The sequence below is a fragment of the Mustela lutreola genome, chromosome 8 (assembly GCF_030435805.1).
Source record: "Mustela lutreola isolate mMusLut2 chromosome 8, mMusLut2.pri, whole genome shotgun sequence".
Taxonomy (NCBI): Eukaryota; Metazoa; Chordata; class Mammalia; order Carnivora; family Mustelidae; genus Mustela; species Mustela lutreola.
The window spans coordinates 144,572,758-144,596,307 of NC_081297.1; the positions used below are offsets into that span (position 1 = coordinate 144,572,758).

The 23,550-nt window shown below is 46.3% G+C and overlaps 3 protein-coding genes and 1 non-coding gene across 6 annotated transcripts in view; 3 read left to right on the top strand and 1 right to left on the bottom strand.

Annotated features, from left to right (window-relative positions):
• XRCC6 (X-ray repair cross complementing 6) overlaps window positions 1–7,793 on the top strand; it is a 37,425-nt gene extending 29,632 nt beyond the window's left edge. Inside the window, exons 14-15 of one of the 2 annotated variants that reach the window (XM_059187113.1) lie at window positions 5,746–5,858; window positions 6,278–7,793. In XM_059187113.1, coding sequence (XP_059043096.1) covers window positions 5,746–5,762 — 17 coding nt within the window. In that variant the 3' untranslated portion in view covers window positions 5,763–5,858; window positions 6,278–7,793. The remainder of the gene's footprint in view (window positions 1–5,745; window positions 5,859–6,277) is intronic. The other variant, XM_059187112.1, reaches the window with a different exon arrangement.
• SNU13 (small nuclear ribonucleoprotein 13) lies at window positions 2,854–12,974 on the bottom strand. Of its 2 annotated transcripts, none has more exons than XM_059187117.1 (3): window positions 12,835–12,974; window positions 4,894–5,014; window positions 2,854–4,087 (listed from the first exon to the last, which is right to left on the bottom strand). In XM_059187117.1, the coding sequence occupies exons 1-3, from the start codon at window positions 12,835–12,837 to the stop codon at window positions 3,825–3,827; spliced, it is 387 nt and encodes a 128-aa protein (XP_059043100.1). In that variant the 5' UTR covers window positions 12,838–12,974; the 3' UTR covers window positions 2,854–3,824. The 2 variants fall into 2 exon arrangements, with proteins under 2 accessions (XP_059043100.1, XP_059043101.1); XM_059187118.1 differs by lacking the exon at window positions 12,835–12,974 and adding an exon at window positions 6,455–6,541.
• On the top strand, window positions 10,476–10,579 carry LOC131839978 (U6 spliceosomal RNA). The gene has a single exon (XR_009357100.1). It is a non-coding gene; the product is annotated as a U6 spliceosomal RNA (small nuclear RNA).
• Window positions 12,975–17,279: 4,305 nt separating the features above from the next.
• On the top strand, window positions 17,280–23,504 carry LOC131838018 (uncharacterized). The gene is made up of 2 exons (XM_059183655.1): window positions 17,280–17,546; window positions 18,875–23,504. Exons 1-2 carry the CDS (start codon window positions 17,331–17,333, stop codon window positions 23,429–23,431), a joined length of 4,773 nt encoding a protein of 1,590 aa, XP_059039638.1. The 5' UTR covers window positions 17,280–17,330; the 3' UTR covers window positions 23,432–23,504.
• The last annotated feature ends 46 nt before the right edge of the window (window positions 23,505–23,550 follow it).

A 23,550-nucleotide genomic window follows, 5' to 3' on the forward strand; every position in this document is an offset into this window, starting at 1 on the left:
TAGCATTTCTGTGTGTGAGGCATCTGGGGAGCAGATAGGCTGGCTTGAAGTCAATCATGAGGTTGCATTCAAGATGTCGGTCAGGCCTACAGTCCTCTGAAAGCTTGACTGAGGCTGGAGTATCCATTTACAAGATGGCTGATTAATCTTTTAAATTTTCTGTATCTTGTTTTGACATCTGGGACGGGAGGGTGCTTTTAGGCCCGGGGAGAGACTGCCCCTCCCAAAGCTAGCTAGTTTGTGAACGCAGTAAATGATGTATTTACCAGCATGCCTCTCATGCAAGCCAGACACCTTACCGACATTGTCCCTGCCCTAAATCATCCCAGAGCCAGCTCCTAGGCGACTCAAAACCACTCTTAGAGCCCAAAGCCCACCGGCGTTGTTCAGACTGGCAAATCCTAAGCTGTTTTACTCTGCCCTGCCTTGCCTTTACCACAGAAACCCAAATAAAGCCTGGCCTCAGCTTTCCCCTTGCTCTTGCTTCTACCACCAGACCAAATCCTGCCTGGGTGCTTCCCCTGTGGCTCTGTGTGGTATGGCATGTCCCCTTCTCTTGGGAAATGTAAGTGGTAAATTCTTCCAATGGCATCAACCTCTTCTCCTCTTTAATTTGTACTCACCTCTGTAAACTAAGATCCTGTGAGTACAGATGAGACAGAGGGTCATTGCCATGGCTGGCAATTAGCGCTAGCTGTTGACTAGAAGCCTTTGGACCTCTTCACAGATTGCTTAAAGGACTTTGTAACACGATTATGACTTCCCTCGTAGCCAGGGATCCAAAGACATGAAGGCAGAAGCTGTAATGTCTTCTGGAACCTTGGAAGTCACATCATTCTGCCATGTTGGTCATGTGGTCCAACTCTGAGTTGGTGTGGCCTGAGGGCCCACAATTCACAGGGGAATGAATTCCAGGAGGTGAGGATCACTGGGGCCCATCTTAGAGGCTGGCTGCCATAGGATATCATGGAAAATATTGACTGGCTACTCTCTTTTTCTTCCTTTGGAAGAGGTGAGGCAGTTATACCCACCCGTCCAACCCCCACCATAAACAGATACATCTGCTAAGTCAGAGGCGCATACCTGATTTTTCAAAATGTAGCTTAGCTGACACTGAGAGGGACTCAGGGATATTAAGTGTCTAGAACAAGCTCCCCTTCCTTCCTCATCAGTTTGGGACTAAAAATAATGGAAATTTATTGTTTAGTGCTTAACATGCTACAAATGACCTTTAGCAAGATCATTATTGCAAATGTAAAAAACATTCCTCAATCATGGGTCCTCTCGGGAAACTTAGGCTAAAACAGGAGTTACTAACCAGTGTTCTTTGGGGGTCAGAAGACCCTTTCGGACCTGATGAAAGCCACTGGATTCTCTCCAGAATGTTTATATGCAAAAATTTTGCAACCAACTTCATAGATGGCTGGATGGAAGTTACTAGATGTCCTTGCTTGCATGTCTGGCTTTAGGGATTACTCATTCTCCACTTTTGGAGCATCTGTGTTAGGGCACTACCACGGGTGCTAGGGCCTCACACAAGTTCCCGCTTGCTCACGAGGGTAATAATCAGAAAACAAAACCCTGATACTAGTTAAGGACAAGTTAAAAATCAAATGTTGCAGTGCTGGGGGAAAGAGAAATAAGGTAGTTTGTACCTCAGGCCCTCCGTAAGGGATAACTTGAATCAAGACTGGCATGAGGAGAAAGCCACCAGTGCAGTAAAGGAACACCAAATACAAGAAGAAAGTAGGTTTGGAATGTTGGAGAAACCAAATGTGAAACACTGAGTGAAGACAGAACATGGCAAAGTGGCAAGCACAGGACAGGCAGCGGAGGCCGCTCGGAGCAGGGGAAAAGAACCAGTTTTTTTCGCAGGATCGCAGACGAACATCCTGCCCTTCGAAGACTTCCATTGTGGCTGTGGCAACTGGGCTAACACTCCAGGGTCAACTGGGCACTAGGGGTGAAGGTCCTAGGAGTCCCTGCCCCACCGCACTCCTTAGGGCTCTAGTGGAGATGGAGGTTTCCACCTAGGTGGAGATCCAGACTTCCTGATTTTTTTGCATCCCCCAAATTACTTCTGTCTTTTAAAGTATAATTATAAATGTATGGGCACCACAAAAGATAGTAAGCATCTCGGACTCCACCATCCACAAATATCTAACTGCTAGGGATGGGAGCCTGGTGGGCACAAACAGGCCTTCGCAGGATGGGGTGATTTCCAGGTTTCCTGCAGATGCGCCCAAGCTGGTCGAAGACACTAAATAAAATCCTCACTCATCCCGCCATTATGGTATCCAGTTATCTACACTTCGGGAAAAAAACCTCTTGCTGAGGGACATAGACCTCACAGTGCTGACCCTAAGAGAACGGGGAGGAGGCAGGTGAGGTGGCAGGGGCTTCGATTATCACCTTCCCCTCCCCCCATCTTACATATGCCAAAGGCTACTAGGAGCCCTCATTCTGCAACAGTTCTCAACTAGGGGGACTTTGCCACTAGGGGACATCTGGCACTGTCTTAGAGGTGGGAGCCTGGTCCTGACTGCTGGTAGGTAAAGGCCAGAGATGCTGCTGAAAGTTCAGCAGACAGGGCAGCCCCTTATTGTGAAGAGTTCTCCAGCTCCAAAATGTCAGCGGTGCCGTGGCCGAGAAACCCTTTGTAGCCTGAGAGCAGCACCTCAGTGACAGAGTCTGTACAAGACACATGCAGCGACCAGAGATCAACCGAGGTGCTGGCTTTTCCACACCTCCTTGGTACAAAGTTTATGAAGCTGTGACCATTCTGATAATGCTAAGCAGTCCTTCGTTCAGGCATTAGCTAACTACATACCAAGACTCACACTTATCTTTAAATTGGAATATGAATATATTTCTTTATTAGGATGCTCACAAGAATGACACGCTAGCACTGTCCTTCTTAAGTGGTAAAGAATACATACATCTGACCTACGTCATGGCAGGGAACTGGAGTCAGGGCTCTCAGAGCTGGTGCCAAGTGTCCACGGCAGACATCTCCATTCACCAGAGAGGATGCTTCCTTGATTCCAACGTCTCTGCTGTAGCTTCCAGTCAGGTCTCTGTGACTTGCCCAGACTTCTTCATTCCAGCATCAGCTGACCCTCTTTTTTCTAGCCCCTCTGGACTCCTTCAAGACCGAGGTCAGCTGCCTCATGTCTACCTGGCCCAGGCAGCCTCTGGAACTCTGCAGCACATCTCTTTGGTATGCTGCTGCCCCGCCACCCTCCGGGGCATGGCTGGGAGTTGGGGAAGAAGGGGAATAACATCACATGACCAAAGCAGACAGCAGGGGTATACTGGCAAATGACTCTTGGACATACACCTAAGAACCTCACGGAATACATGCTTTCTCCCCAAATGATACATAACTCCCCGAGGGCAAACACATATGGAATGATTCCGTACTCCAGGCACAAGGGATACAAAGTGAATGGCGTATACATCCATCAAGCCCTACACACAACAGGAAGTGAGCGCCTGAATGTTGGAACCAGATCTCTATCCTGGCTCTTCCCTGCCTTTGCATGGTGTCACCACTCTGTTTCCGCCCGTTTTCGGCATTAGTTCATTTCTCAAAAGAGGACGGGACGGCAGAGAGAGTAGAATGAGACCAGGGGTGAGGTGAGGGATTCGTATATGAAAAACCACCTATAAAACAAAACAAAAATAATACAAAAATGCAAACCCCAGATTTAGTACTAGAATACAACGAGAAGGGAGCTGGAGAAACCACATGCGGACACAGATGGTGTGATACGCAACCCCAGGGGGAGGACTCAGTGAGGAGTGGGGCAGAGGCCACGGGTTTAGACTAAGAGCCTTTCGATGGACTGCTGAATGGACTGGATCTGCTGCTTCAGCTGGGAGCCTTCTTTGATGGTGACAGAACAGGCGATGACAGGCCTGGACACCCCGCAGGCCCGCCCCAGGGCCTGCTTGGAGCGCACGAACACGTAGGGCACATTCTTATCCTCACAGAGCAGCGGAAGGTGCAGGATGATTTCCAGGGGCTCCGCGTCTGCAGCCATCACGATGAACTCAGAGATGCCTCTGTTGAGGGTTTTGGTAGCTGAGGAGAGGACGGGAGGTCAGTAAATGACTGAGGGGGTGTGGGGGGTGGGCACGAAAGCTCTAACAAAGCAATTTCCAAGAAAAAGAAACAGGTGCAAGAGAACTGGACAAAAATCCCTAGGCACAAGCAATTTTGTGTGTCCTGTAGTGGCCTTGGGAAGTGATAAGGGATTTAAGCATCAATTAGCCATCCTCCATGCCTTTCTCAAACCCTACGTTGAACCCATCAGTTCTGTGAACACACATCCTGAGACAGACCACTTCTTTCCTCTCCTTGGCTACCACACTTGCCTAAGTCACCACCATCTCTTGCCTGGTAGACAAGAACAGCTCTCACACAAGCTCTGCGGCACAGCACTTCTCACGCTCTGCGATCAAGGAAGGATCCAGGGTATTGCCATCCCGGTTCCTCAAGAGCAGTATTTCTGGAAAGCTCACACTACATGCAACTTACCAAGCAACATCAGCACCCACAGCATTGTTTGGCCACTGCAGCCCAGTGCTAGGGCCCAGTTTTTGTTAATGCTGAAGTACTGAGGAGACCAGAGACTCTGGAGTCACAATGGCCATGTCCAAATCCTGACTCTCCTACTTATCACAAGGTAAATGCTGCAAAATGTTACCAACTGGTGGACCTAAAATCATTCTCAGTCCATTAACTTTTAGCATCTACTGCCAAAATGCTGCTCTTAAGTCCATCCACTGGTTCCAATCAGGAGTCTCCAGCCCTCTTTCCAAACTGGAAATCTAAGCCAGAGACAGGGTCTTTATCACTCTACCTCAAGCACTCTCCAGCTGCCTTACCTTCATTGGCTCCTTTCCGAAGCTGCTTGTAGTTACATGATTGCTGAACAAGGTCCAGTAGTTTCTTGGTAAGGTGGGCGTCTGCGAGGGGGTAGGCCTTCGGATTCACATCAGCCTCAGTCTATGGGATGTGAATTGGGGGTGTGAGGGGGGTAATCATTAAAGCATCAGTTAAAACTGAACCAGAAGTTGTTCCAGACAAGTCACAAAACACTTCAGTTAAGAGAGACAATGATTAGCTTCAAAAAATTTTAGCAATTACCCAGTCTAATGATGTACACTAAAGCTTATATTCTTTTATGTGCCTCTCTTTTCCTTGGTAATATTATAGCAAATGGATTACAAATAAGTTCTCTGAGCTCAGTATCCACTTGAGTCATACATATTTACTGAATCAAAATGAAGGTATAATTTATACAAATGTAGCACAGACTTTTCTCTCTCCATTCCCCATTCAATATTCAAATCTTCTTCTGTCCTAAGAATCCTGACCTGTTAATACATACAAAATGGCTGGTGCCAACAAAATGGTTGGTACCTCTACCAACAAGCTCACCAAGGTTGAAATTTCCTTTTGTTCTAAGAATATATCTGACTAGGGTCATCTATATTATAGAGTATATATTCACCCACACAGACAGTATTATATTCAAGTTATTCCATTTTTTCCCTGTGGTTATCAATCTGATACAAATTGGGTTCCTTTGTATTCAGCTTGCTTAAAGAACTAAGATCTTACTTTTCAAATCTGTAAAATATCTATGTTTTCAAAGTAAAAGCTATGTTAGTGAGCTAAAAGTGTTCTGAAAACTGGTAAACAGTAAAGCATTTATTCCCACCTTTCCTACACAGACTGTATCACAGGGTAACAAAAAGATGCCAACATTCTCTTGTATTATTATTCCACCTAATAAAGAAGGACGGATTCAATCAAATCCCACCATCCTACAACACATATTCACCAGGTAATTGACTTAGACATAAATCAATGGATCCAGACACTGATTAACAGCCACCAACATCGTAAGATGCCATGTGATCAGTACCCCCCTTGAAGAACGAAATATCTATGTTGTTGTCTTGCGGGGGGGGGGGGGGGGGGCACAAATGGGAAGAAAAAAAATCTGCTCAAGCCTTTGACTCTAATATTAGATATTTACTGGTATGGAAGTATTAAATTCAGGGGAATTATAATGGTGTTGCAGTTGCTAAAACGTATTTTACACATATTTAATATCTATGAATAAAATGCTACGTCATTGGCTTTGCTTCAAAATAACATAGGTACGGAACGAACTGGGGGGCTGCTTATACCATTCCTTCCTCCTCACCCCTACCTCTCCAGTTTAACAATTTTCATGAATTTCTCATTTGTTTTCCCTAGGATTCTTTTTACAACTATTTTGCATATAAAATTCAGGAGGGCTCCACGTTATCATCGCAACAAGCGGTTCGCCCCGGCGGTCCGACCTAACCCTGGATCTGGGAGCTGGACCGCGGCACGCGGCACCGCAGTTCTAGGTGGCGACCCCGTGGGTGATGGCCCGGTGGGAACACTCACCATCGCGTCCGTCTCGGTGGTCTCCTGCCCGATACCGCAAGGACACAGAAATGACCCACCCGCAGAGAAGCCGGAAGTGATGTAGGGATGACGTCAGCGGAAGTGACATCAAGAGCGAGATTGCACCAAAACGCCCGGTCCCTAAACCACTGCAGTGGTCCCAGGATGAGGTGGTATTGAGGGCTGGAGATCCCGGAAGGTCTTATATTTGGTCCGGTGTTCTCCATACACTCTCGAATCCGCCTCTCAAGGCCCATAAAAATCTGCTGGGATAATCTGATTTGCAGATTTGCTATAATCCCAGTTGCGGTAAGACTTTTAGGATGCACAATCTGTCAATCACTTTATATATACTCAGTACCTTCCTTTCCTCCCTTCCTCTCTCTCTCTCTTTTTAAAAGATTTTTATTTGACAGCGAGTGAGGAAACAAGCAGAGGAGTGGGAAAGGGAGAAGCAGGCTCCCCGCGGGGCAGGGAGCTCCATTCGGGGCTCGATTCCAGGACCCTGCGATCATAACCTGAGCGGATGGCAGACGCTTAACGACTAGAGCCACTCAGGCACCCCAACTCAGCACCTTTCAATAAGGCTTTACGATTTTCCCAGAAGGCTTAACATCTTTTAGATTTACTCCTAGATATTTCAGGCTAAGAAAATTCACTTTATTAATTAAAAAATTCCCTTTATTTCCTACTATATTAAGAATGTCTCTGAAACTAATGATGTACTATCAGTTGGATAACTGAATTTAAATAAAAAAAATTTTTTAAAGAATTTCTTCTTTGTTGGGGTGCCTGGGTGGCTCAGTGGGTTAAAGCCTCTGCTTTCGGCTCAGGTCATGATCCCGGAATCCTGGGATCGAGCCCCACATTGGTCTCTCTGCTCAGTGGGGAGCCTGCTTCCTCCTCTCTCTCTGCCTGACTCTGCCTGCCTGTGATCTCTGTGTCAAATAAATAAAATCTTAAAAAAAAAAAAAAAAAAAAAAGAATTTCTTCTTTGTTAAACAAATTGGTGTTGAATTCTATCATTTTTTTGGTGCTAAACTGACACAGATTAAAAAGGCTTTCTTCCTTTAATTTTTTGAGTTTTTCTAATGTTAAACCAATGTTGCATTCCTGAGATAAAATCAACTTAAATAGGCTTTCTTATTTTATTTTATATCCATTAGCTAATAGACTTAAAGATTTCTTGGTGGGCAGGAATGATAAAAATGTTCTAAAATTTTACAGCAATAGTTGCACAACTCTGTCAGTATATGAAAAACCACTGAACAATATACACTTCAGATGATGAACTTTTTATAGTACATAAATTATCTCAATAAAGCTATTTTCAAAATCAGGTATAGGATTTTTCTGCATGAAAAAAAACTTTAATTTTGTTTCTTTACTCTTCAGTTTTAAGAGTTTATTTATTTATAAAAGATTTTATTTATTTGACAGAGAGAAGTGAGAGGGCGCGCACAAGCGGGGGTGGTGGCAGAGAAGCAGACTTCCATGCTGAGCAGGGAGCCCAATGTGGGGCTCGATCCCAGGATCCTGGGATCAAGACCTAAGCTGAAGGCAGATGCTTAACGGACGGAGGCACTCCTTAAGTTTTATTTCTACTTAAATTGGTTTTTGATTCATTTTTTTCAGGCATTTATTCACTTCATCTCAGTTTCTATATTTATATGTATCAAAGTGTTCGTAATATCCTTTTTAATATCTGCAGATTATGTCTCCTTCATGTTTGCTACCACTTACTTATACCTCTTGTGCTTATTTTCTTGATTAACCTCACCAGAGGGGACTTTTCAAAGAAAATCTTCTGATTCTGTGTTTCCAGTAACAATCAGATCTATTTGCTTTTTCAATAATTTCTGCTTTTGTTTTGTATTTTGTCCTTTTATTCTTTTCCTACCTTTTATAGTTCCTTTCCCTCCAACTTAAGCATTTTAAGTTTCAGGTAATATTTTAGCTAATTCCTACATGCTCTGGTGTGTGGTATTCTCATTCTTGATGAGTTGTTTTCAAATTTCTATTACAATTTTATTTACTAGATTCACTATGACCACTAGATCGAGTTTATTGATGGTGTTGTTCAAATCCTCTATTATCATACTGATGTTCTGGCTTTACCATCTATCATTTATATACTTAAATGCTATATAACTGCATTTTTATCTATTTCTTCTTGTAATTATGTCATTTTTATTCATACTTTTTTTTTTTAAGATTTATTTATTTGACAGAGAGAGATCACAAGTAGGCAGAGAGGCAGACAGACAGAGGAGGAAGCAGGCTCCCTGCCGAGCAGAGAGCCCGATGTGGGACTCGATCCCAGGACCCTGAGATCATGACCTGAGCTGAAGGCAGCGGCTTAACCCACTGAGCCACCCAGGCGCCCCATACTTTATTTTTTAAGCCACTTTATCTTCACAGATGCATTTCATCCTTTTTTTTTTTTTAAAGATTTTATTTATTTATTTGACAGAGAGAGATCACAAGGAGATGGAGAGGCAGGCAGAGAGAGAGAGGGAAGCAGGCTCCCTGCCGAGCAGAGAGCCTGATGCAGGACTCGATCCCAGGACCCTGAGATCATGACCTGAGCCGAAGGCAGCGGCTTAACCCACTGAGCCACCCAGGTGCCCCTCATCCTTTTTTTTTTTTTTTTTTAAAGATTTTATTTATTTATTTGAGAGAAGACAGTGAGAGAGAGCATGAGAGGCGAGAAGGTCAGAGGGAGAAGCAGACTCCCCATGGAGCTGGGAGCCCGATGTGGGACTCGATCCCGGGACTCCGGGACCGTGACCCGAGCCGAAGGCAGTTGCTTAACCAACTGAGCCACCCAGGCGCCCCCTCATCCTTTTTTTTGTAAAGAATTTTATTTACTTGGGGCGCCTGGGTGGCTCAGCTGTTAGATGTCTGCCTTTGGCTCAGGTCATCGGGCCCAGTCCTCATCGGGCTCCCTGCTCAGAGGGAAGCCTGCTTCTCCCTCTCCCACTCCCCTGCTTGTGTTCCCTCTTTCTCTCTCTGTCAAATAAGTAAATAAAATATTTAAAAAAATTTTTTAGGGGCACCTGGGTGGCTCAGTGGGTTAAAGCCTCTGCCTTCAGCTCAGGTCATGATCCCAGGGTCCTGGGATCAAGCCCTGCATGGGCCTCTCTGCTCAGCGGGGAGCCTGCTTCCTCCTCTCTCTCTGCCTGCCTACTTGTGATTTTTGTCTATCAAATAAATAAGTAAAATCTTTAAAAAAAAAATTTTTTTTTTTAATTTACTTGAGAGAGAGGAAGAGGGAGAGAGCAAGCAAGCATCAGCAGGGGAAGGAGAGGGAAGCAGATACCTCGCCAATCCCAGGCGCTGATCCTAGAACCCCATAATCTTGACCTGAGCCGAAGGCAGATGTTTAACCAACTGAGCCACCCAGGCATCCCTGCCTTTCACCTTAAACCCCATTTCTTTCTTTCTTTTTTTTTTTAAGATTTATTTATTTATTTGACAGACAGAGATCACAAGTAGACAGAGAGGCAGGCAGAGAGAGAGAGAGGAGGAAGCAGGCTCCCCGCCGAGCAGAGAGCCCGACGCAGGGCTCAAACCCAGGACCCCGGGATCACGACCTGAGCCGAAGGCAGAGGCTTTAACCCACTGAGCCACCCAGGCGCCCCTTAAACCCCATTTCTTTATGATGTTTACAGAGGCTACACCATACCTTTTAACTTGGCAAACATTTACTATTCCTTTTACTTTAATGTGTCTTAATTGGAGCACTTGGTCTCTTTCTATATTTACGTAAGTACTGATATGTTCGGTTCAAATACTTCTTTTGTGCCTTCTATTTGTTTCTATTGATATGTTTCTTTTTCTTTCTTTCTGTCCTTTGGGTTTATTATTTTTTCACACTACTATTTCATTTACTGGTTTGGACTTTAAGTCTGTATTCTTTTAGTGGCTACCTGAGAGATTACAACACAGGTCTTTGACTTATCAAAATCTAATGTTCATCAACACTAAAGGATCCAATACTTTAATTCAACTCCAAAAAGTGCTCGCTTCAGCAGCACATATACTAAAATTGTAACGATACAGAGATTAGCATGGCCCCTGCGCAAGGATGACATGTAAATTCATGATGCGTTTCATATTTTATTTTTTTAAAAAGATTTTATTCATTTATTTGACAGATCACAAGTAGGCAGAGAGGCAGGCAAAGAGAGAGAGGAAGAAGCAGGCTCCCTGCTAAGCAGAGAGCCCAATGCAGGGATGGATTCCCAAGACCCTGGATCATGACCTGAGCCAAAGGCAGAGGCTTTAACCCAATGAGCCACCCAGGCGCCCCCATATTTTTTAAGAGACTCGATCTCACAAAACAAACTGGGGGTTCCCAGGGGGAGGGAGAGGGTGGTGGGGTTATGGACATTGGGGAGGGTATGTGCTATGGGGAGTACTGTGAAGTGTGTAAACCTGGCGATTCACAGACCTGTACCCCTGGGGCTAATAATACATTATATGTTTATAAAAAAATAAATTATTTTAAAAAATCACTTCGAAAAATATACTTCAAAAAACTGTTACCTATTTTTTTAAGACTGATTGATCGATCTGTCAGAGAGAAAGCACAAGCAGAGGGAGTGGCAGGCAGAGGTTGAAATAGGCTTCCTGCCAGAGCAAGGAGCTGGTTGCAGGACTTGATCCCAGGACCCTGGAATCATGACTGAGCTGAAGGCAGCTGCTTAACCAAATGAGCTACTCAGGCATCGCCATCAGGTATTTCCAATACAGTTCCAACAACCCCTCTCTGGAATTTAGGATTCTCAACTCTTAACAAAATATTAAATGCATAAAAAGGGAAGAATTCAGGAGCCCCCAAAACCATCAAAGAGGTCTCACCTTATCGTTTTAATTACAATCAACAATAAAAGGTCAGCTCATACATAGCAACTGAAATTTCCTTAGTGTGTATTTATTCACCTTTTAATTTTTTCTGAGGGTTATTTAAATAGAGTGAAGGAATAAAATCATACTGCTAGCTGATTTTCATCCCTAACATGACCCCTTTGGTCTCCCTGTATATCAGAGAGCCAAAAATACCCCGCAAAGTTTTGATTCAACAATTAACACTGCATGTGCATTAACACCCTATTAAGCATTAGGATTAGCTTAGTTTGATTAACATGCATTATCTCATTTAATTTTTTTAAAAAAGTTTTCTTATTTAAGAGAGAGAGGGCACGCACATGAGCGAGCAGGGAGGAGGGGCAGTGAGAGAATCCCAAGCAGACACTACCCTGGTTATGGAGCCAGACACGCTGCCTATCCCAAGATCCTGCGATCAGGACCTGAGCAGAAATCAGTAGTCGAAGGCTCAAAACACTGAGCCACCCAAGTGCCCCTGCATTATATAATTTAATCATGAAAACATGCTCATGCATCGTTATCCCCCTTTTACAGTTTAGGGGAACTTCTCTTAAGTTCAGGTTGAGACCACTCTATATCAAAACTTTTCATGGAGTTGCATTAAGATGAGTTGGTTTCAGGTTCTAACCTCAGCCAAGTCCTAGCTTCACAAAATAGGGAGTGGGGAGAAAACGAGAGGGAAGATGACCACGGGATCCAAGCTCCGTTGGAAGGATTAAACCTCACCATGGAAGTGGAAGCTCTTTGCAAGCTGTTCCTTCCTTACCAAGTACTAAACAAAACTAGCTACCAAGCTACTGGAGTTGATTAAAACGTGGAGTTCACCAACAGCTTAGAGAAGTTGCACGTGGTAATACCAGGACCTCTGATTTGGGAGACTACCGCCCCAGGAAAGCCTTTTCTCAACCCGGGGACTCATTTCCCGCAGCCCCCAAGCGCCAAAGGCTCCTCCTGTAAGTCCCTGGCACGTGTAACTCGCGGCGGGCGCAGACCCACGGAGACCTAGATCTCCCCAACTTGAACATCACAAATGGGGAAGTGGTGTAGAGCAGATTGATTGGAATCCTGGGTTCCACACTACCCTTAGCGATTTCCCCCTTCCCCCGCCAAAAAGGAGCCAAGTTTTCTCACCCCACTTCCTACTCTCCCCCACGTGGGTTGGTATCTCTCCCACGTTGGGCCAGGACTCCTCCATTCCCCCGACGCTTTCGGCCACGCGCACAGAGTATTGTCAAGTACCCCCGACCACAGCAGTTGGGGCCGTGAGGCTTCCCGAGTTCTAACCTCGAGCGGGGCTGTTGGGGACCCCGCGACCGCCAAGTTCTAACTCGGGGCCGGAGGCTGGGACTCCGCGGTCGTTGGAGGTCTAACCTAGTCCCGGGCCGGACTGTCTAGACAGCGTAAGTTTTAAGCCCTAGAAGTCCAGTGAGTGACCCGAACCCAGAGTCTCCCGCTTCCCAGCCCCGGCGCCAGGAACCCGCACTCACCATAGCTGCGATTCCGCGGTCCCGTCACCCCTTGGAGCGCCAGCGACGTCAGAGCGGGAGCGCGCGCGCCTCTGCCGGAGAGTCGCGCGGGAGGAGTGGAAATGGCCGCGAGCGGCAGGAAGCGGAAGTGACGCCACTAAAGCTGGCGGATCTCGTCCTCTAAGGTCGCCCTATTATCGCGTAGGTTCTGGGGGAGGGGCTGTAATTTACACTTTTTGTTTTCGTTATACTATAAACCTTTGGCAGGAACAATGAATTAAACTTGCGTACGCACACGCACACACACCAACGGGTTTCAATGGTGTCATCGTTCCATTGCCTGTTTATCTTTGAGGACATTCTTGTGCTTTTAAAATCCTCTTTTGACCCTACACTGGTGAGGGAACTGTATGGAGATAAGATGGGTAATCCTAAATGTTTTCTTGCATACGTAGATATCCTTTTTCTCTTTTTAAAGATTATATTTATTTGAGAGAAAGAGAGAGAGATAGCAAGAGAGCATAAGCAATAGGGAGAGGGAGAACCAGGCACCTTGCTCCTGAAGTGGGGCTGGATCCCCGCTGGATCCAGGACCCTGGGATCATGGCCTGAGCGGAAAGAAGTTGCTTAACCAACGAAGACACGCAGGAGCCCCCATATTTAGATATCCTTGTTAAAACACTGGTGGGAAATGTGAAGTCCACCAGGAATAGAATCCATTGAGTAGGGAATTCAGGAAGAAGAGCAGGTGGGGGGGTGAGGGTTGAGTTTCTGTCAGGTTGAGCTTGGAGATGTCATAGGACACCCACTTTCTTCTGCCCAGCATACTGCTCTTTTCTCTATGCTGCTCCAAATCTCCATTATTTAAAGCGAGACTCATGCCTCGCCACCTCCAAGAAGTCCTTAGGGCCCTTACTCATTTCTCTCCTACATGATGCCAAACACATCTTGGGACTATTTGGATCTAGCCAAAACTAGACCATTATAGGCTAGTTCCAGTTAATCGTTTTGGAAACCTAGAGTTAGAGCCCTAGCAGGATCCTTTAGGAATCATGCAGCAATCTCTTCATTTTACAGCTACCAAGGCCCTGAGAAGGGAAGCTACTTGCCCACAGTCACAGAGTGAGGCAGTGGCTGAATCAGAACTAGGCCTTGGAATTTTGACTATTGTCCTGGATTACTTCCACCACATCTGGCAGCTTTGCCTGAGACAAGTTGTGGTATGGAGCAACAGAATGGGTTTGAACTGCCTCCAGGACGGAACATCAATTACATAAAAAAATGGCTCCATTGAACTTCACTTCATGCAAATCCTAGAAAAATTGTCAAAGAACAAAATTTGTCTCCAAATTAAGAAGTGCCCACAGATGATTCCTGTGTAAGAGCAGAACCTGTGGTTTGGTGCTGCTCACTTTTCCGATCCTGTTTATGTTTCCATATTAATGGAACATACTAACCACCATTATTGAGGAATTAAACATTATTCCAATTTATAGTCATAGATGTGTCCTTATCATTTGATTTTTAGCTATACTTTATAAACAATTTCCAGTTGTTACTTGGCTTATCTGGCATGTAGGACCATCATATCTCAGGTCTCCTCACTAAAGACTAATGGGGATGTGAAGTTTTGAGTACTATGAGTAAAGAGATAGCACATCTCACCTAATTGTTTCCCAACTATACAATGACTCAGTTTTCAAATTCTCTTAAAGCTAGGTCACACTTTTGATTTTGTTGTTTCTCTTGCTAGTAAGTTCATAAATGTTGACATATGCTCAATATCAATCTGTTTTATAAATTTGTCCTTTACGGGGCGCCTGGGTGGCTCAGTGGGTTAAAGCCTCTGCCTTAGGCTCAGGTCATGGTCCCAGAGTCCTGGGATCGAGCCCCGCAACGGGCTCTCTGCTCAGCGGGGAGCCTGCTTCCTCCTCTCTCTCTGCCTGCCTCTAACCCTAACCCTAATCTCTGCCTGTCAAATAAATAAATAAAATCTTTAAAAAAAAATGTGTCCTTTACCACACTTCTGTGCTTAAAAACCCAAGTCCTTTTCATGGTTTACTAGACTCCTCTCCACCAGTCCCCACCTGCTTCCCAATGATAACAGCTGTACCCACCTTTTTCCTACCCCGAGAACACCCCAATTTCTCTAACCTCGTCCATCAACCTTTGTTGAGAGGAATGTGCTCCACTGTTTTGCTAAGCTAACTCCAATTCATCACCTCTTCAGTGAAGCCTCCCTGATCACCCAGATCAGGTAACTTCCCCTTCCGGGTGGATCCACAGTCCTTGCCCGTTACAGCACCTGTCAACCTCGCCCTTATTCAGTGCCCACCTTTCCAACCACACCAAGAGCTCCATGAGAGCAGGTCTTGTGGATGCCTTGGGTACTTTGGATACCTATCTTCTGGTACTATGCCTGGCCCAAAGGTAGTGCCTGTTTCACTTAGGGATCTTTGCTGGCAAGCAACCAAAAAGGAGTTTGAGAAAAACTCTGTTGTAGAGCCCATAGATTCCACAGGAGTTGGTTGTGAGAGCAGAAGCAGCCCTACAGTCTCACTCCGCTGTCAGTGCCCTCCAGCCAAGGACTAGCAGGAATACACTTTATAATGTTATTACTTATCGCATCAAGGGAGAATGCATATTGTGGGCAATGATAGGCCTTCTCAATAAGAGGGTGTTAGGAAGGATTTACTGTAGGATTTGTGTTGTAATAGGTGATTTTAGGGAGGGTTCAAGAAATTGAGGGGTTTGCTCTGGATTAGATGCCATCAGGCAGTGTGAATAATTCTGTGATTGGGCATTTTTTTAAAGATAGGTTTATTTATTTATTTATTTATTATTTATTTATTTTAGAGAAAGAGTGCATGAGCAGGGGGAGGGGCAGAGAGAGAGGAAGAGAATTTCAAGCAAACTCTCTGCTGAATGTGGAGTCCAATGCAATGCCCAATCTCACGACCCTGAGATTATGACCAGAGCCAAAATAAAGAGTTGGCCACTTAACCAACTCAGCCACCCAGGTACCCCTATAATTGGGTATCTTAACTTTTTTTTTAAAAGATTTTATTTATTTATTTGACAGAGAGAAATCACAAGTAGATGGAGAGGCAGGCAGAGAGAGAGGGAAGCAGGCTCCCTGCTGAGCAGAGAGCCCGATGTGGGACTCGATCCCAGGACCCTGAGATCATGACCCGAGCCGAAGGCAGCAGCTTAACCCACTGAGCCACCCAGGCGCCCCTATAATTGGGTATCTTAATAATCTTATCTACAAGGCAGAAGGAATAAAGCGGGGCTAAAGCTGTAATTGGTAAAGAAATAGCAGTCACACATATTAGCAGTCACACATATTAGTCACACATATTAGAAGAAGGGGAATTTGGTGATTTTTGTGGTTTCAATAATGTTCATGTTTTTGTCTTTGTTCAGATGGGATTAAAGAGTAGTCTTGTTTTTGTCTTGATTATCACAGAGTGGTTTTGTCTGATGTTGATAATCTATGAAATTGTTTATACTGAGCAGGAGAATACCAAGACCCAACTGTGAGTGTCAAGGCATCTCCTAGAAATACCAAGTCTTAATAGTTCCTAGCTGTCATGGGCTGCTGCTTTTCTTTCTCTTTTTCTCACCAACTTCCTTTCCCCACCTTGAATCTCTGATTTTGATATTTAGAGCCCTGGCAGAGAAAGCCTCGTTGGCTAAGCTTAGGTCACACCTCCATTCCTTGACTGTCCTGGATCTAGGAGAGAGTATCAGATATAAGCTGGGGTAACATTAAGCCAGAATACACCATGTGAGATACTGGGTTCTTAAAATAGAGAAATACATCCCAAATGGTTGGCAAGTAGGTGATGCCCCTCTCCTGGGATGCTCAGGAACACTCATAATGCAGCTATTAAAGGGCTAAGGCCTGGCCCATCCAATTGGCTGATGCCCTTTCCTACTCCACTATTCAATATTTTGAATATAACCTTTGGGTGAAAGACAGTCTTCAGGGTAGCATTTATTCCTCTACCAATCCTGAGATGGGAAAAGTAACCCCCAACAGAAAACCAGAATACTGTGAACAAAGAGGAAGGAATGCTGGGTGTTCAAACAAGAATACACATGTTCAATACAGTGTTCATTACTTAATGTTTGGTAGTGGATAGGCAGATGGACACATGGAGGAAAGTATCTGATGGGAAGAAAGAAATCATATAAACTGCAAGTTACATCACCCCATCACATAAGGAGAAATGTAATCTCTTCCCTCCAGAGGATGGGATATCTAAAACAAATTCTTCCTTTTAATTCCCTTCTGGGCAGTTTCCCAACACTGTCCTTACCTGCACTAAGGGCATGTTAGCCAGCTCTGGTGCCAGGTTCAGGGTGGAACGGAGGCTGAGGCTCCTTTGTGAGGTAGCTTCAGTGACAGGAGTGCTGTGAGGCAGGGGCAACCTCATCCCAAACTGGCTGAGTCAGTCACACCAGTCCTGCCCTCCAATTCCCTAACACCACCTGCTCACCTACGCTTTGTCATGTTGCTGCCACTGCTGGGAGCCTGTGCTGTGGTGGGGCCATTCCAGGGCCCTGAGTGGGAGCCAGTGCAGGGCCTGCTCTCTGAGGATCGCAGCTGCAGGGACCCTCGGTGCTGTGGCAACCTGCTTGTGCTCTGCCTCTTTCTGATCTGGCAGGTCCAGCACTATTGGCACCAGGTCACAAGGACCCACCCCAGCACACGGAAGGTCATCAAGGTGAGGGGACCCCACACACCTCCTTCCCTCGGCACCAAGATTGTCTCATTCACTTGTTATGAGGACCCTGTTCTATGTCCTATACCAGAGATAAATCACAAGGAGGAGCTCAAGACTGGTCATGGAGAACATTACCAGACCCCAAAACCCACCAGTCACCCTGGTCTCTTTCCCTCATTCCACACATTCAGTCCATCTACAAGTCCTATGGGCTCTACTTGCAAACCACATCTCAAATCTGATCACTTCTAGAAAACTCACTGCTGCCCCCTGGGAAAACCTTCCCTCATAGCTCCCCTACACTATATGTAGCACTGTCTTCGGTTCCTGTGGCCTCTCTCATCCAAGCCCAGACGATATTCCACTCAGCCAACAGGATTATCTTCTTTCTTTTCTTTTTGTTCTCTTCTCTTCTCTTTCTTTCTTTCTTTATCCCTTAAAATTTTAATTCAGGGATAATACATGTACATAGACCACATGTCTATAGATCAATGAATTTTCACAAACTGAATACATCCATGTACAGCATCAAGCCCAGAAACTTGCAGTCACAACTATGCTGATTCCTAATAACATGGACTAGTTTTGCCTGTATGATGATGCCGTATGGTAGGTATTCCTTTGCACCTGACTTAAAATCATGCTTATGAGCAAGAACCAACTTTTCAAAATAAATCATACCACTTTGCCCCTCAAAACCCTGCAACAGCTCCTACAGATACACTCCCTGTCAACTCAGAAAAAAAATTCAAATTCCTAACCTTAAGTCAAAGGCCCAGCATGATCTGTCCTACATTTCTCTCTGACCCCAACTCCCAGCACACTTTTCATTACCTGTTCCATTCTGGGCATAGGGCCCCTTGATGTTCTTATACACATGACTTTGTTCTGATCTCAGGACCTTTGCACTAACATCTTGCCTATCATTTCATTCAGGTTTCCGGTCAAATGTCACCTCCTCTGAGAGGCCTTCTAAGGACCAGTCTGTCTAAGGGAACTAGTCCCATACCCAGTCTACTTTTATTTCCACCAGAACATTTTTCAATACCTAACATGTTGTATACTTGGTTATTGTGTCTTCCATGTCTGGAAGATAGCTCCCAATAAGGACTTTAGTCTTGTTCATGCTGGTAACCCCAGCATCTAGAATAGTGCCTGATCTGGAGTAAATTCTTTGTCTTTCTTAAATGAATGCCCTAAGGGAAGCGATTCCCTCTTTTCTGAGTCCAGTGTCCTCATCTGGATAATGGACATTGTAATTCTGATCTGTGAGAATTAGATGAGACAATATGTGAGCAAAGATTTTACTTCTTCATTCTAATCTACAGGTGACACAGCAGAAGTGGACAGTGCCCTCCGTGAGACATGACACTCGCTTCAGGATGACCCCTGAATTCTTCTTCAGTCCTGAAAATTTCAATGACCTGGATGCTTATGTCCAACAATGGGTACAAAAGAAGAGACAGGAATACCGAAGGGGCCTCCAGGTATCACGGACCCAACACCTGCTCTCTTGGCAACACCCATTTCAGGGCCCACCTCAGGATTTCCACACACCTATTGAGCCCTTCTTTTGCACCACCTCCCTTTCAAGCACCTGTATGCTCCTCCAGGACAGTTCTCGGGAAGCACGGCAGGTACCCTGGTGTCTCAGTGATGAGCGGACTCACCTGATATGCAAGTCACTATCCCCTGCCCTTGACCGGTACCAAAGGATGGAGCAGCTGCTGGTCCACTCCCAGGAAGAGTTGGTGTCACTGGAGCGTGTTGTCAGCCTGAGATCTCACCTCACATCCAGGATTTTAGCTACCTCTCTTTCAAATCTCCCTTCATCTCAGAGGCTACAGTTCTGCTCCAGAGACTTCTTGCCTGATCCTTCCATCCAACAAGTGAGAATGTCCACCTGGAAGTCCTGGAGATGCCCACAAAAGGCCCGGGTACCAGGGAGGGAAAACCAGATGCTAGGCAGGGAGGCTCTAGGGTGGGTGAACCAGACAGAGAGCAGTGGGGAGGATGCTTGGGAGATTCAGGTAACTGGAAGGCAACTTCCGGTGAATTTTGAGATGGAGGATGGTGCAGAGACTAAGTTCCTGGCATGGAGCAGTCGAAAACTAGTAATAAGTAAAACCGATGGAAATATCCTGACATCAGGGTCAAAGAACCAGCACGAGATGGGAATTGAGAAGAGAGCCGAAATTCAGGAACTAGGGAATAGAAATGAGAGGGAGGCTGAAGGTGAGAATCCTCCTGGAATTCAGGCACATATAGCAGAGCACCAGGAACAGTTAAGATGTAAAACTGATGCAGAGACTCAGATACCAGAATGGGGGAATCAAGAGAAGAGTAGAGATGAGGATGCTGTAGTCACCCAGGCACTTGAGAAGAACAAGAAAGAGGCCAGAGGAGAGGATGAAGGAGAGACCAAGGCCCAAGAATTGGAGAAGCAGGACCAGAGTGGAAGTGAGGATGGTGAGGAAAGCCAGCTGTCAGGATGGGGAAAACAAGATGAGATGCAAGATGATACTAGCATAAAAATTCAGGCACAGGAGAGGAGAGACAAGGCCCAGGCTGGAGGTGAGAATGATGTGCAAACCCAGGTACTGGGGAGGGAGAACCTGGGAGAAGTAACACAAGAGAAAGGTGTGGAGACCCAGGTCCTGGGGTGGGAAAAACAGGAATGCGCTAGACGTGAGAATGTTATAGGGACTCAGACCCCAGGGTGGGGAAAGAAGGATCAGAGTGGAAGTGAGAAATCTGAGAAGATCCAAGCATCTAAGGAAGAGATTTGGAAACAACTAAGACACGAACTTCTAGTGGGGTGGAGAAACCAAGGCCCGAGAAGGGGGGAGGATGCTGGAGAGACCCAGATCTCTAGAAGGAAGAACTTCAGGGAGATAAGAGAGGAGGACTGGGTGGTGATCCGGGCACCCTGGTGGGGAAACAAGAGACTAGTAGCAAGTAAAATTGACAAAAACTTTGAGATACAATGTTGGGGGCATCTGGACCAGAGTGGAAGTGAAATATACAGAGAATGCAAGATACCATGTTGGGGGAATCAGATTGGAGGTGAATTTAGGGCCAAAACTCAGGCAACAGAGAAGAGAGATCAGAGAAAAGATGGAGAAGAAGATGGTACAAATACCTTGGCTCCTGAGGCAGAGGACCAAGGACAATTAAGACATGAAACTCTTGTAGACACCCATCCACCAGAGAGGAGGAACGAGGAGCAGTTTGGAGATGATAATAGAATAGACATTCAGGCACTAGGGAAGAGAAATCTGACAGGGGTTAAAGGTGAAGTTGGTAAAGAGACCCAGGAACTTGGGGAAGAAAACCAGGGTCAGTCAAGCAGTAAAATTAATAGCAAGATTCATACATCTGAGTGTAAGAATCAGGAATACATTAGAGGCAAAGATGGTGCAAACACCCAGGCATCTGAGCCTGAAAAGAGGAGAGAATTAATAAGTAAAGTTGATGGAGAAACTCATTCAGCAGAATGGAAGACAGAGGAGCAGGTTGGAGATGAGAATGGTACAGGAATTCAAGCTCCAATAACGACAAGCCAGAGAGAAGCTGTAGTTGAAAATGATACAGAGACCTGGGAACATGCAGAAGAAGACCAGAGCCAGGTAAAAGGTGTTATTGATAGAAAGATCCATTTATCAGAGTGGAAGAACCAGGAGCAGACAGGAGGTAAGAATGGAAGAAGAATTCAGGCTGGAAGTGAGGATGCTGTAGAGATCCAGAGGCCTGAGAGAGAGAGCCAGCAACAGTTAGATGGTGGAACTGGGGAGAGTCACTCACCAAGGAGGAGCAATTGGGAGCAGAGGGGAAAGGAGGAGGAAAATCAGACATTGGGGAAGAGACGTCAGAGAGAAGCTAGGAGTGAGGGTAGTGGAAAGACCCCAGGACCTAGTGGAGGTTCCGGGAGACTGATAGAAAGCAAAGCTAATGAAAAGAGCTGTTCATCAGAGTGGACGAACCAGGAGCAGGCGGGAGGTGAGAATGGTGCAGACACTGAAATACACGGGAAGAGAAACCTGAGAGAGACCACAGGTGATGAGGGTACAGAGGCCCAGGCTCCAGGGGGAGATTACCAGGGACAGGTAAGAAGTGAAGTAGATGGAGAGATCCAGATACAAGAGCTGGGGAACCAGGACAAGGACAGAGATGAGGACGCTGCAGAAATCCAAGATGCTGGGAGCCGGACAGAGTGCAGAGCTGAGGAGGCTGGAGGACCTCACATTCCAAAAGGAGGAAACGAGAAGCAGGTCAGAGGAAAAGATGCTGCTAAAGACAATCTCCCAGTTGACTCTTCTGGGGGCGAGGGGCCTGGATATGAGGCCATGGAACAGCAACAGGCAGTGGCTTCTGCTCCCTGTCCTGAGCTGAAGCTTCTCCCAAGCTGCAGTCAACTCTCCCTGCATGCCAGTGTGGAGGGAGAGCATATGGTCAGCCAGAGCATGGCCTCTGCCAAGAAGCACAGAGTGAGGGTCAGGCTAGCCTCCCAACAGGCCCCACCTGAAGCCCTGAAAAGCCGACGAAAGGATAAAAGGGTGGATCCAGGGAGGACTTCTGGCTGGATGCGGCAGCTCCAGAACTTACATTCTGGAGAACTTCTGGCTGCTCCCCTGGGCCTGCCCTCTGCCCGCCCCTCTGTCTCATGTCGCCAAGCCTCCCAAGCTGCCGCAGCTCTGGTGGGTGCTCCCACTGTCCTCACTGTTTCCCCCAAGTGGCCAGTCCTCAAAAAGAGCCAACAGCTCCTCTTGGAGTCCCTCATGCGACGGAAGATTGCACACCTGAGGTGGGGCCTCCCCAAGCGGATCCTGGAGTCCCATTTGCTTTTTAACAAGTTGGGACCATGCCCGCTACCCCGTGCTGGGATGAGGCTCCCTGGATTGTACACAGCCCATGAGCTCCAACGACAGCAGGGAACGCACTGTGAGGTCCAGGGCTGCAGGCCAGGCCTCAAGTCAACTGAGAGATCCCAGAGAGTTCAGCCCCCAGAAAGAAAAAGCTCAAAACTTCCTACTCGGGCCAGGGCTCTAGAGAAATGTGGGTCACATGGGTGTGAGTCCATGGGCATTTCCATCCATTCTGAGAAGCCTGGGAGAGTCAGGCCACCAGGAGGCACTAGAGAACCATGGGACATCCCGGAAAAGGCTCCTAGAGCCAAGGCTGCTGCCACTTACGGGAACTCCAGGCCCGCAGCACAGTCTAGGAGCTGGTGTGGCCAAGAGCCTTCCAGTGAGAACAACAGGGACAGGAAAGTGGTCAGGCCAGGAGTCTCCCAGACGGCAGAGATGGCTCCCTGCAAAGTAAGGACCTCATATTCCAGGGCAGGCCATGATGCCTGGAGGAAGGAGAGCATACCCCAGGAGGCCCCTGAGCCCCCCAGACTTAAATGTCAGCAGCCCACACATGGGAGAAGAGAAAGCCTGGAGGCGGCAGAGGGCAGAGGGGCTGGGCAGCAGCCTTCCTTCCATTTCACAAATACCTCCAACTTCAAATATTATTTCCACTCTGCTGCAGCAAGGTTGAGCACGACCCTTTTAAACAAGATATCCTGGTCCCCACACCAGACCAAGCCTCAGCACTCAGCCCCCAACCTGAGTCTACGGGATCCTGATCCTACCCTGCTTTCCAAAGTGAGTGACCAACATACAAGGAAGGACAGCCCTGGAGTCTGTATTTCTTTGAAGACAGACCTTCAGCCACCAAGTCATTCCTGTGCTGAGGCTGTTCTTCCCCAGACAAAGTGCTTCCACGGTCAGGGGGAACCTGAGAACCTACATGGATCCCTGAAGAATCCATCAGCCCCTCAAAAGTTTGGTTTAATGAAGCATTTGAGATGTTTTCTGCTCCAGCATGGCTTTAGAAAGTAGGCTGCGGGCCCAGGGTCCTCAGGACACATAAGAGAAGGCATGAGTTGTCTGCTCACCCTCAAAGCTTCTAATAAAATTGGTTATTTGGGCCCTGTGGGGTTCTGCTATTTCTGGCACAT

Bases quoted from the DNA above. Each gene is read 5' to 3' on its own strand.
- SNU13 (XM_059187117.1), bottom strand. The intron at 4,088-4,893 runs GTAAGGCAGCTG...TCCTCTCCTCAG, and splicing joins TCGGAAAGGAGCCAATGAAG to CTACCAAAACCCTCAACAGA.
- LOC131838018 (XM_059183655.1), top strand. From the start codon at position 17,331: ATGTTGCTGCCACTGCTGGGAGCCTGTGCTGTGGTGGGGCCATTCCAG. The intron at 17,547-18,874 runs GTGAGGGGACCC...TCTAATCTACAG, and splicing joins GCACACGGAAGGTCATCAAG to GTGACACAGCAGAAGTGGAC.